The following is a 13,775-nucleotide window of genomic DNA, read 5'->3' as shown; positions in this document are numbered from 1 at the left end:
TGATGAATTCTTAGTTTATACTTTTTATGAGCAACAGCGTCCAGCTATAATGGAATGTTGGTGACAGTGTTGCGGTATCCATCGTCAATCATACATCGCCTGACTATAAACTGGCCTTCATAGTAGTCTCATGGATTGAAGGCTGTTGTAGCCAGGCTGATAGTGTTTGATGTGCTTTGCTGTTCAAGCTGAAACACACCCTTGGAAGGTCAAAGCCCAGTCCGGTCCTGCGCATCATACATTTTGAGTGAGCTCAACGTGTCCGTTTAAAGCTTGCGTTGCCATTGGCTTGTGCTTTGTTATCGTCTGAGGATCAGCACAGAGTGTAATGTCCCTAAAGCAGACCATTTGCTTTGATCAACGGGACATAGAGTGAGTCATGCTGACATGGGCCACAATGCTAGGCATGATTAATCTGTGGCTCTGTTTACTGTAACTGCCACTGTTGACTGGCCTTCTTGTAACCATTCTCCTACCCCCTACCCCCTGCCCTTTGCCCCCTCTGTAGCTACAGCATGGAGGGGGACACAAATTTGGATTGCTCTCCACTGCGGAGCCGACGACCAGCTCCTCTACAGTAACCACGTTCTCCTCGGCCCACGCCGGAGACATCCACCTGGGCAGGTCTACAGTCATGATGGAGGCACCACCACAGTCTAGCGCCATTTACTATGAGAGGGCCACACCCAAGCACCACAGCCCCAGCCCAAGCCCAGAAGCTGGCACCAAGGGATCTCCGCTTCCCCCAGAGCAGCATCACTACAGCCCCCACCAGCCGGAGGATTCTCAAGCCTTTCACAGATATGCGGGGCCCGGGGAGACGTCGGGCGACGGCGGCAAGCGGAAGCTGCCCTCCCCAGACGGCGACGTCCGACAACAGTCGCAGCCCCAGCCTGGCCGCGAGCTCGACGAGGACTTCCGCGTTCAGCGGCACGCCAGCCCGCCGGCCGGGAGTGTGGGCAAGGGAACGAGTCCCCGCTCCCTGCAGAAGGCCGAGAGCGCCGTTTTCGAGGACAGGCTGGAGCGCCGGGGCCCCCTGAGGGAGACTCAGTCCTCACACCAGCTCTACGAGGCTGAGGATGTGCCGAGGATGAAGCTCACCTCCTCAGGTAGGGGCCGGGGAGGACATGACCCGGAACATGACCCCGCTTGTTGCCTGTGCCTTCAACGGCCATCTGTCGTTCTCCTGCCCTCCTCCTCTTACATGTTTGCTGACGTGTTTAGCCAGACTGCTGCTGACTGCTCTGAGGTTCACCACAGGGAGTCTTGAGAGATGTTGCACCAGCTGAATCTAACTCTGTTATTTCCCCAATACATTTACTTTCTTTCTTCTCTCTGTTTACAAAGAGAGGAAAGATACATTTAATCTGTGAGCCATGGGTGTTTGAATAGTGGATGATGGACAAAGAGAACCAGACAAAAACAGTTCTCTAAACTGTAAAGTGCATTTTTTTGAGGCAGTTTATCTTCTATAAAAATGTGTTTCCTGTTGTCTCAGTCATATGAGCTGTGGTGGCTCTCTTGGCTGTGGTGGTTTTCCTGTTCGCCTTTTATCGGCTTTGCTGGGCCGTATTCTTTAATCTCCCTCGTACATGTGAGGGCACAGAACAGCGAGTGGAGAGGTTTGACAAGGGGAGGAAGGGGAGGGCCTTTGGACTCCAGTTTCCCCCCAGAGAGACAGAGAGGAGGAGAGAGACAGAGACAATAGACTGCTTGTCCGTGCGTCAGCCTAGTCTTGCTTGCGCAGTCAACCCTACTCCTAATCCTGTGTGTGTGTCGACGGCTCATTCAGGTTCATTGCAGACCCAATAGGCGGTTTCCACCTTCCTGTCAGCTGCTTATGTGCGTGTCTGTGTGCATGTAGTTTAGCTGCTACCACCTAACCCTCATTGATTGCACTGGAACTCTGCTAACCTCATCCTGTTTTCTTTTTCTTTTTCTCTGCCTGTCTGTGACTGTGTGTGTGCGCACTTTGCACTGTGTGTGCACTGTGTGGGTGTGCACGTCTGTCTCTGTCTGTGTGTCTGTGTGTCTGTGTGTCTGTTTCTGTCTGTGTGTGGGTGTGTGTGTCTGTGTATCTGTTTCTGTCTGTGTGTGTGTGTGTGTGTGTGTGTCTGTTTCTGTGTGTGTGTGTGTGTGTGTGTGTGTGTGTGTGTGTGTGTGTGTGTGTGTGTGTGTGTGTGTGTGTCTGTTTCTGTGTGTGTGTGTGTGTGTGTGTGTGTGTCTCTTTCTCACTCGCTCTCTCTCTATCGCTCTCTGTGGTTCTCTGTCTGGGGCTCTGCTCTGTGTGGCGTGTGTGTGTGTGTGTGCGTGTGTGAATGTGTACATCTACACAGAGCTGCCAGAGGCCAGTTTCTCAGTGAGCGAGGCGACGACGGTGAGGAGCGTCCCTTCCTCTCAGGCTCCCCATGCACTCTCTCCTCTGCGGCTGAGTGGGGACGGCGAGCTCATCCTCCTGGAACAGCACAGTCCCCCAGAGCCTGACGACCCGTCCGACACCATGTCCACGCGCCAGATGTCCATCAAAGAGAGGTACGCTTAGGCTGAGTGGGTACAGTTCCATCATGCTTCTGTGCAGCCCTACTGCTTCCGTGTGTGTGTGTGTGTGTGTGTGTGTGTGTGTGTGTGTGTGTGTGTGAGACTCTGTGACTGTTCTGCATGTTCTGAACGTGTACCTCCGTCACACTGCATGAATGGACAATGAGGGTTTGATTCACGGTAGATGCAGTGAATTAACTTGTTCATTGGTTTGAACTTGGAAAGTGCACAATGTAAATGTTTTCTATTATTTTCATGAGCTGTAAATCTGTATCTAATGTATAGATATGCTGCTCCTGTAAGCGGTAAAATTCTTAGGGATGTTTTCGCCAAGTGGACAAAATGGGGAAATAAAAATAACTGTAATTCAAGCAACCGATGCTATCAGGTTTGTGTTTTCTGACCTTGTTGTACATGTAGCTTATTTTTTTTGATGGACTGTTAGTTCAGCATATCCTTTCCCTGAGATTAGAGGGCTGTGTTTCTGTCGAGAGGAAAGAGAGAGTGGAGACCAGGTCTAGCGGACTTTATCTTAGAGACAGGCAGGTGTGAAAGCCTCGTCTTGGCTCTCATTGCAGAATGTAGGTTGCGTCACTGCATGTTTTGATGCAGACTTAAAGGGGATTTACTTCTGAGCTCTCTAAACTTAAAGCAGCCGGGTGAATGGCCTGAGGGAATTTGGCAGTTTGCTCGCTTTCAATCAGCCTGTAAGCCTCACACTACTCTTACCCTTTCCTTCACATCCGTGAGGTAATGGGTGGCGATTTCTCATCAGCCGCTCAATTTTATCGATGGCACAAGGAAACGTCGGGTTGTGTTTGTGTCAAATCAATTTGAAACCAGCAGCGCCGACAAGCATGGTTTAGTGGACTGAATAATGCTTACTGTATAAGCCTGTTACATTCCTACGGTCCGGTTTCTTCACAGATGCCGGTCTTGCAGAGAACAAGTCCAAATATGGTATTATGCTTTACTGAAGAATAGTACTTTTTTTTTTTTTTTACCTATACTTAACCTGTCTATTTTAAATGGTTAAAACAGGCCATTGGCGGTTAAAAGAACTTAAAATGCTCCCCACGTGGAAGCAGCGCTGTTATACTACTATTTTATCCCCACAATCATACTTCCCCTCAGTCATGGTAAATATCTGATGGTACTATTCGATAATGCTGTATGTGAAACGTGTAACTGTGTAAGTTTTTTTACGCATTCGTGCCTTTGTGTGTCAGAGACGTGTACGCAAATGGACTGTGGGAGTATGATGGACGGGCGGCACCTGTGTTGTGTTGGGCCGTGTTCTTTTATCGCTTTAGCGTGCTGACAGCGGCTCCCGCCGTGCAGCTGGGGACCCCGCTGCGTCGGCAGCTGCTGCCTCTTCCCCCTCGGCCGGCCGGCGGCCCTTTTCTTACTTTGTTATTTTCTGGGGTTTCTTTGCTCATTCCGATGCAGGAAGTTTGTCGTACAGTACCGAGAACAGTCCCACCAGTCACGGGCACAAAGCCTGTTTGTGAAGGGACGCCAGACGTCACTCCTGGGTCATATATCTTGGTTTTGGAATGGTACAATGGAGGGGGGGGGGGAATTAGGGTGAGCAATGACCACTTGTTTGTGACAGGATGTCCATAACAGTCTGTGGTCTACAGTTTATAGTCTTCCATGCCAGCTTCCACTCTCGACATGTGACTTTGTTGCCACAAAATGCCCAGCTGACTTCCCTCGTGTTACTTGGCGAGTTAGACCAGCCTCTTAAAGAGGCTCGCTGATTTGCATTGCTAAAAATGTTGGCGTCATAAACCGATTACCACAGGTGACCTTTGGCTGAAGCATTACACAAGCTTGGTGCTAATGTGCAGTCAGCATCTGGTTAGATTACACCTTTTCTGTTTGTAGCCAGTCATAGAAGTCTAGTGTTCTTGGTTTTAATCGTTTCATTATGCACTTAAAGGCCAGCTATGACCAGCACTTGTCAGGAACCTGAATGAAAGTGTGTGCTTATTCTGACTGAAAGTGGATCTTTGAGATGAGCCTTTTTGCTTAGAGGGCCTAGTTATACATCCTGTGAAGTTGTGGCTAAATGCTCTGTAGAAGAGGCTCAGAGCAGCCACTGACATACCATTACTCTCACCAAAACTCCACCAAGCCAGCCCAATTTGCCAAACATCCTCAACAAGTATTGCAGATTGGTATGGTGTCTTGGACTTTTTGACTTTATTGCAGCTGTTTTCCCCTTGACCAGCACCAGTAAGTGCACAGCATCTACTGAAGAGCTTGTAAAGTACAAGGTTAGATTGTTGTTGTTTTTTTTTCCCTAAAAGATACAGTATTTGCATCAATCAGAAGTGTGTTATTGGACTGCTTGGTGGCTCATTCCATTAAAGCACCATTCCATGGCGCTTAGATGAGTCTCCGGTCCAATCCAGGTGGGTGGACTCAGGGTATGGAAGGGTTGAGTCAGTTAGGGGTCTAATTTTATCAGCATCTAGTGACCCCCACAAATGCCTGTGGATGGCATGCTAAAGCTGCTTATGTAATGTCTTCCTCCGACTCTATTCTGATAGCTTAGCTGTAGTCTGTGGTGTGAAAAGAAGCAGACGAAAGACATCACGTTGCTGAGGAGAACCGCGGATGTCTACACTCCCAAATCTGCTGTGGAAATCATGCAGGAATGCCGTTGCGGATGGTTGGCCATTCAAAATTAGTGGGAATTGCACATTCCGAGCCTTGCTTGAGTGCTTGTGTAAAGTATGTATGCTATGTATCTGCATGTGAGAACAATGTATGCATGCATGCATGTGTGTGTATGTGCCTGTGTGTGAGCCATTGTGCATTCTGTGCATATGTTTACCTCAGGCTGGCTCTGCTAAGGAAGAGTGGTGAGGAAGACTGGAGGAACCGCATCAATAAGAAGCAGGAGGTGGTGAATGCAGGAGTGACCGAACACCGCACACAGCTATGGGAGGCGGAGCAGAGCTTCAAGAAGAAGGTAACCTGACCTGTTGCATGACCGAGAGCTCTCCTGCCACTAACGGCATACTAAACCAAACACTGCAGTGCACCCAGTCTGCTCCAATGGCACCAAGAAGCTGACCATGAACTGCTAGCATGCTGCAAGTTTTTATTTGATGCCACACCCTTCAGTCCCCATCCACTGAAAATCACAATTACTGAAGAACTGTTCCCCATTAGTGTGAATTCTGTCTACTGTATCCAGATTCAACAAATTGGTCATAGAGAAATAGAATATTAATGAACAGAACAAATAAACTTAGGCTGCATTGCCACATTTGTTGTTTTCATATACATTGTATAAATAATGCCATTCCTCATAGAAGTGGAGTTGTTGTGATATTGTTTCTTGTTCAGGTGACCTTTAGAATATCAATGTGATTTGGCAGTATTGGCACCTCTATCTTGCTATTTTCGTGTAGAGCCACAAACACTATGGCTGCGTACTCTGTGAAGAACTCTATAGAAGAATATACTTTTGAAATACAGTACTGTAATTTTAAGAAGACCAAGTCAGGCTCCAAAGGGGAAGGACGCTGTCATAACTCGAGATAGACGGGATGGACGTTCATAGTGTATTTCCTCTTCCTCTGTTTGCATGTATTTCTTGCAAATCTCAAAAGAATCTAACTTTATTACAAACGTTTATTGCTTAGATTAATTAAACTGTGTCCAACTGCGAGTGAATTTAAACTAGTTTACCCACTGTTGAAAGGGAATTTGCTCTACTGGAAACATCTAGCTCATGCATTCCGCAAGACTTGTCACAATTTGGCAACTGTAATGTCTGGCTGATGTCATGTAGGGACACGAGTTGTTTTTCACTTTTCAATACAGACACAAGGGAGATTTGACAAATCAGTTCAGTAATGGCTGCTGCTACCTCTTTTAATCCATAGTTAAATAATTGAATGCATCAATCTTAAAGTGCTAGACCTGCTTTTGTTTTGTTCATTTTATTTCACTCCCAGAGTGTTTTATTATAGTCGGAATGACATGTGTGCTGTGTTTCTAGGGTCTAGAGAATAAGCACATTTATACAGGTGTAAATTAATTTCCCATTGTAAGTTATTAGAAAAGTTGTTCTGAGGCAAATAAATTGCTTAAACCTAGTTCTTAGTCAGGTGGAGTTGATTGCATTAATCAGTCTTCCAGTGGTTGAAGATCTGCACGCACAAAAGAAGGTGAAACTGCAATTGTGATTGAAGTGTTGGAAGCCTGCTTCCACACTGTTTCCACGCTAAACAGTTTTAAAAAGGCGGCTACCTGTTTTCCTTCCCTGAAGTGGAACGAAATAAGCTATATATAATGCTTTGGCTTTCTGATCGAAACATTTTTCCCCAGACAGGCTAATTTTCAAAAGCCCTAAGAGCCATTTCTGTTTTAAATGGCTGTGTAAACATTTTAGTCAACAAGAAAATGTCTCTGGAAGACAATTGGTTCAAACAAATGAAGTAATCATTTTGTTGTGGTTCACATCTGGGTCATTGGCTGTTCTAATAAAAAAAAGAGAATGTAGGGTCTTTGCTCTCTTCTATGCAGAAAATGCTGAAATTTTGTGTTAACGCGACCACTGAGTGCTGAATGCTTCATACTTCATGCTGTATGTATCATGTAACTAACCCTCTCTGTTTATATTGTTTTTTGTTGATCTGTCACTTTCTGTCTGCTGTCTTTGAAGCCAAATAAACTTGATTTCAATCTCTGCATGGGAAGTGTGATGCTATACAATTATAATATATATGTAATGGCCAGGCTGTTGTATTGAGGTAAGGGATAAGAGTGGGATTTTATCAACGCATGCTGCTGCTTGGAAAGGAATCTAAGAAAGAATAAGGCTTTCTCGGGTGTATGTGGGCTTTCTGCTTTATTATTTTTCCTGCAAAAGATAGTTGTGCATTTAGAGGCCATAACTGAAGTAAAACAACGTTGCTAAAGTTCATTAGTGCGTCCCCAAGTGTCATAATGGAATGAAGCTGTCAAGTACTGTGAACCGAATGTGAAGCAGCAGTATCTCCGTATTGGAACCGCTCTATAATCTAATCTCACTAATAATGTCATCAGTGAAATTGCGAATTTCTCAGAATGTTTCCTTTGTGCAGTTTTGCAAATAAAGTGGATAAGATAACAGATGTAATTTTCACCAAAAAGCCATTTGATTCAGACAGTCCATTCTCCTTATGTATTAGCAGTGAGTGGTGCTCTTATTGTGTGTACCAGGCTTTGCCTTTGCAGAGGCTGTTGCTTGCAGTAAGTGAGAAACCTGCATTTCTCTTTTAATTTCCCTTTCACCCTGTCTTGACCACACCGTTCTGCTCTTTACCTAGCTTCTCTCTGCTAGGGGAGAGCAGCACAGGTGACAAAGACCGAAAGAGAAACACAATGGTCTTTGAAAGATGAACAAGAACAGACTGAGATAACACAATGCGAACACAATTTTTTGTTCATTTTTGTGTGTCTCAGTCTTGTAGCAAAGATACAATCTAGATCTTATTATTTTTTGTTTGGTGGCTAAATCTTTATTCGTTGTTCTGTATTCGGTTCCCTGCTTTTATTTCCTGGTAATAGAGTAAACTGCAGCATTAGACATTAATGTATCATTAATATATTTGTACATACAGGCTCCTGCTTTGTCTCTTTCTGGTTCTCTCTCTTTCTCTTTCTCTCTCTCTCTCTCTCTCTCTCTCTCTCTCTCTCTCTCTCTCTCTCTCTCTCTCTCGCTCACACACACGCACACACACACACACACACACACACACACACACACACACACACACACACAGCTCAGGTTTCATTGCAAGATGAAAAGTGGTCAGATGGCATCCTACTCAGCCTCTAACTAATTGTGATATTGAGAGAGACAGTGAGAGATGGTGAAAGAGAGATTGGATATGGGGCGGATCACAGAAACCGAGACATCTGGGGGGATGTTATCTGTTTTTGGCAAGAAACGGCAGAGTGAGGCTTCAAGCTTCCAGTGGTGAAATGATCGCATATTATCAGTAACTCTTTGTTTTGATTTTCCATGCTAGTTTTGTCTTGTTCACAACACTGGGTGATTGACAGCCCAATCACCATTACCCGCCCATTATGGGGTTCACAAAGCCTCATTCTCTCACTGCTTCACTTTACAACCTTGCTCATTTGTTTCGACTTGTAGGAGGAACCAATGATAATTGACGATCTTCTGCAGGTAAGCTAGAAATGGTGTGCTATTGGCTATAGCCACCCAAGCTCTTTGGTGTACCTGTATGGTGTTTCATCTGTTACACCTTTGAGCACCCATGGGTGTTGTCATGTTCACTTACCAATCACGATGGCTTTTGTCGTGGGATTATGGCACCAGTGGTGAACTCTTGGCTCTGATGTGTGCGTATGTGTTGGCTTGGATTGGCCCTTTCACAATCATCATGACATCATTCTCTTTCACCTTGTTTCACTCCATTAAGCCATAAAAAAACAGATTTGAACAAAAAAGCACTCGACTCACAATTCACTCACCTCTGAACACTAAAGCGCCCTCTTAGAGTGCATGCCCTGAACTCTTGTGTTTTTCTGTTGTGGGGTCAACAATACTGTTTGGATGACCTTTGTCATCCTACTGTGGATTGAAATCTCTATTGAATCTTGTGGTGATACTTGAGTGGGAAGTTGGTGATAAAAACATAGTTGGTGGAAAGTGTGTGTGTGTCCCCCCCCCCCCCCCCCATTATTCTTACTCTTTTCCAGTCTAATCCTCTGTCTTTCCCTTCTCTCTTTGTCTCTCCCTCCCTCTGTCCATGCCTCTGTACTTCCAATTAGGAGCCAGTTTATGCTTCAACCTACTCCCCTCCTCCAGTATCTGCTGGGGATATATGTCAGTATGTTGATGACCAGGTAAGCATATGCATGGGCCATCATCCGTGGCTAGATTGCCTGCCTACCTGCCTGCATGCCTGCCTGCCTCCCTGTGGACTAGCCTTTGACGTAGTCTTTGGCAAGTTACCATTTTGGACATAATCACCACCAATGTCAAATCACTTCCCAGCTCAGGTCTTGGGGAATTGCTTGTGAGCTGTGGTGTGTAAATGTTCATGTGCCGAGGCACAGCAATGCAGTGAAATGCTTTCTTAAAACCTTGAATTATTTCCTCTGACATTTTTTTAAATCCTCTGTTCTGCTAATCACAGAACACTGATATATTTTTTTTGTATGTCCTCCTGGAGAACAGTCTATGTATGCTGTACTGCATGTACAAAGAATAATAATGATATTGAATAATTGGCTCTTGCTTTAACCGCCCCCCCCCCCCCCCCCCCGCCCCCCCACACACAAACACTTCCCTTGAAGTAAATCCTCATTTTGCTTCTGTTCTGCTCTTTAATTCACTCCTGCTTAAATCAGCTTGAGGAGACTGACTTTATTATGCCGGCTTTGTAACGTGTTCAAACAATTATATTGAGCTGATGGTTCTGAGGACGGAAAACTGTATTTTCCCTTGTTGCCATTAGCCAAAGGCATTTGTGTTTATAGCTTTTTATGTCTGTAACTCACTGTGTTCTCAGGCACAAGACTGTTGCTCTGTCTTCCTCTCCCTAGCACTCCTATTTGTGTTTTCTCCATATTCTGTTCAGTTTCTTTAATTCAAATAGTCTGGCTTGTGTATAGGAGCTGTTTCCCAGTAATTGTTATAGAGTGGACTGCCAATGGCGGAAACTGCGCATTAGAACATATTCCTATAAATTTGATTATAACTAGATTGGATATTTTCTCTATTTCCATTTATTTATTATGTTCATACTGTTACTGTCTGTATTATGAATTTTGGCCGTTCTGTTTTCTGTTTTTATGTGCATATTTGTAGTGGTTTTTGTATCGTACAGTGTATTGGCAGACTAACCTACCATATTTAAGATGCAGCCCATGATTTGGGCTGTGAAACAGATTAGACAATATATACAGTAGCCACATTGGTTTAATCAGTTTCTGAAAATAGAAAGAGAACAGCTCCTTTTAGTTGGGAGCTGACTGTCTAGATAATCTATACTCTCTAAAGTGTCACTCCAGTGTGTTGGGCCTTGAGCCAAGGTGAAGCCCATCTCTATGCTTTCACTTACATTTCTCCATCACCCTGACTGTGCTGTGCAATCCCACGGTTCTTTGAGTTGTAGCTACATTAATCAATGGCTTTTTTGTAGCAGCTTGGGCAAAACCTTTAACAGTCAGGCACTTAGCGAATGATGCACATGCTGTGGTGAAGCATGCAGTATTTTTCTTTTACCTGCTCAAAACTAAACCAGTTCAGCTGAATGACAGTTGGACCAACTGCAGACCCGTTCTTTGGCAGGCACGCTAGCTGAATAATGATGTCGGTTTCGTTTTATTTGTGTTATTTATTTATCTTTTATTTTATGACCGTTGACTGCAAATTGAAACCACATACCGGAAAATTAAGCCATAGTGCAATGCACTATGCTTTCCTCTGCTCATAAAACACATCCTAGCTTTTAGCTTTGGCATCTGTGTAATTGGGTCTGTGGTTGCTTGTTATGGATGCGTGTGCGTACATGCATGTGTGTGTGCTGGTGTGTGTGCACTGTGACTATGAGTGTGTGTGTTTGAGAAGCACATCTGTGGTTTGTTTTGGGGCAATGGAATCACAAGCAAGACAAAGACACCTCACCAGAGGGGCGCCACACTCAACTAAGGCATTTTCATCTCTCTACTCTTTCATCACTTAATTCTCTCCTGGTTTTCCCATCTGTCTTTCCTTCCTTCCATCAACTGTCCTCCCTGAAGGCCAGTTCCCTCAATGCTAGGGAGTTCTGCGCCCTGCAGATGGACACGCGTCACCCATGGAGACTGAAGGTGATCCACACACAGACCCCCCTCTCCCGCAGTGTGGCGCCTCCCGATGTGCCTTGCCTTAGCTGTGTCTAAAAGGCGTTTCAGAGCACACAGTGCTGGCCGACTTGTGTGCGTGGGCACGCTGACGTGTCTCTCTTCATATTGGGTTGTACCTGTGTATCTCTGATTCTCATTCATTAGCCCCAAAACGGAAGGCAAGGTAGTATGTGTGGTTGGTTGTGTGTATGTGTAGACCGTTTGTGTACTGTAGATTAGACTGTGGTCCAGGTGATTAGCTTCGTGCAGTTGTGGCTTTGTCGGTAGACTCTCATACTACTGTGGTTCTCATGTGACCGGTTGAGTCTGTGTATCCTCGTATTTCCTGCTGTAGTGTCGATGGTGTACATCAATGTATATTTTCCAAATCCTGATTTTGAGCCCACTAGTTAAATGTTAAATCTCATAGCTATTTCATGTTTAGATTGAAATGGTGGTTGTTGTGGTGTGAGGTCAGCGGTGACACCCCGTCTGCACTCGGCGACCTTTATGACCCTTTGTTGTTTCCAAACAGAGGATGGGAGAAGATACGGAGGCACAGATGAGCATCGAGGAGAGGAAAAAGTTGATCTCCGCCCGGGAGGACGCCTGGAAAAACAAAGGCAAAGGGGCAGCAAACGACTCCACCCAGTTCACGGTGGCCGCCCGCATGGTGAAGAAAGGTCAGTGCTCATCCCTGTGTCTCTGTATTCAGCCAGGGTTTTAATTCAGCTGTTCAGAACAATGACCCCAAAAGCAAAATGAGCCTTAGGGAAGTGGACCAGGATCCCTTTCACTGGGGCAGAAAATGATATAATGGTGCCTCTCATTCCATTAGTTTACATTCTGGCCAGGGGTTATACTGTAATTCAGCAGTACGAGTGCTGACTGGGGTAAGTGTGACAGGATTGGTATCAGACCAGTGGACTGTGAGGAAAAAATACTCTCACATGTTGTCTTTCAGTCTTTCTCTCTCTGACTAACAACATATACTACCCATTTTATAATGAATATGTTGTCTGGAGCACTGATGCAAAGTAAGCCCTTTAATGGTGCAATTAGTTTGCATCTGAGTGCTCCAGAGTTTTTCCCCCTCTGTTTAATGTACAGTATGTCCTGTATCTGAGAAGTACCGGATTAGCCTTTTTTTATTGGTTGATGTGTGCTGACCTCCTTGTTGACATCCTTTAACTACCAATTTTATGTATGTCTATGACATACACCACCCCATTTTGTGTTAATCTACAACTATTAACTTATCTGACCCCTATTAATCCCTAGCTAACAGCAAATGTCAGTCCCTGACTAATACTCATAAAGCCACATACCAACTTGTAGCAAACGCATGTGCAACCTCATCAGCTCCTCACTAACAATGTTATTGGTTCCACTTTATAAATGCAGTCATGCTCGCTGTGTTCTAGATGTTGCAGACATGCAGACGGCATTAAACTGAATTGGGAAGGCTTCAATAAAGTGACCTGTCCTTGGACTTTAATGATTACTCCATCTGCCATTCTGTGCAGAGCAGTGGAGCAGAAGCATGACCTACATTTCTTTCACCCCCTCCCCCCCATTCTCTGGAAGCCCTTGATTTATTGACCAATTTCAGGCAGGAATGCTGTGCACTATGATTTAAGCTTTTCATGGATGTGGATACACTCTTATTTGTCTGGCAGCGCCAATAGGTTTTTATGATGCTAGTATTTTTGATTGTCGTAGTGCTGCATTAATCAACATGGCGTGTTCCCTGCTAGTCCTTGGTGTAGATCTGAAACGATTCTGCTAACATTTTCATCATATTATTTTGTTTACTCAGCATGTGGGCATTTTGGTGAAGCGTTGCAGCGTGCTCTTTTTTTTTTTTTTTTTTTTTTTTTTTGTATTGCTGCGGTGTGATTTGTCATTTTGTCTGTCAATTTGTTTTATGTTGTGTTTTATGTTTTTGTCTCATCTTGTCATGTCTCTTTGTGACGCTATGCCTCGTTATGTTGTCATGCTTGTATTTTGTCTGATTGTGTAGTGTATTAGTGTTATGTCATTTTATGCTGTGCTGTGTTACAGGTCTTGCAGCTCCTTCTGCTATCTGCCCTGTACTCTCTCCTGTGTCCTCCAAAACAAAGACCACCATGCCAGCAGTCTCCAAGCCCCAAGAAGGTCAGTTATTCTCCATTTTGTATGCGTGAATGCTGCTCTTTATGCGTTGCGTGTGCTGTGGGTGTGATATGCGTGTGTGCCTGTGTGTTTATATGGCTGTGTGTATTTGTGTCATTTCATTCCATTTGTGTGTGTACATGTGTGAGAGAGAGATTGGAGTGGGGTATAATTAGCTTAGCTGATAAAGGGTTTGAAATGCTGGACCGCAGGCT

At 44.8% G+C, this 13,775-nt stretch overlaps 1 protein-coding gene across 18 annotated transcripts in view; it reads left to right on the top strand.

Annotated features, from left to right (window-relative positions):
* The window catches only part of svila (supervillin a), a 100,871-nt gene that overhangs the window by 64,855 nt on the left and 22,241 nt on the right, over positions 1-13,775 (top strand). For 11 of the 18 annotated variants that reach the window (XR_009708543.1, XM_061239141.1, XM_061239140.1 and 8 more), the window contains 8 exons: positions 509-1,109; positions 2,337-2,532; positions 5,389-5,521; positions 8,705-8,737; positions 9,346-9,420; positions 11,323-11,391; positions 11,942-12,089; positions 13,471-13,563. Coding sequence is in view for 17 of the 18 variants with exons in the window: in XM_061239141.1 (XP_061095125.1) it covers positions 509-1,109; positions 2,337-2,532; positions 5,389-5,521; positions 8,705-8,737; positions 9,346-9,420; positions 11,323-11,391; positions 11,942-12,089; positions 13,471-13,563 (1,348 nt within the window). In the remaining variant the exon portion in view is untranslated. The remainder of the gene's footprint in view (positions 1-508; positions 1,110-2,336; positions 2,533-5,388; positions 5,522-8,704; positions 8,738-9,345; positions 9,421-11,322; positions 11,392-11,941; positions 12,090-13,470; positions 13,564-13,775) is intronic. The other 7 variants (XM_061239144.1, XM_061239139.1, XM_061239138.1 and 4 more) reach the window with 4 other exon arrangements.

This window comes from Conger conger, chromosome 4 (genome assembly GCF_963514075.1).
Source record: "Conger conger chromosome 4, fConCon1.1, whole genome shotgun sequence".
Lineage (NCBI taxonomy): Eukaryota > Metazoa > Chordata > Actinopteri > Anguilliformes > Congridae > Conger > Conger conger.
Note: the sequence above shows the minus strand (reverse complement) of the source record. Positions and strands in the feature narration are given on the sequence as shown.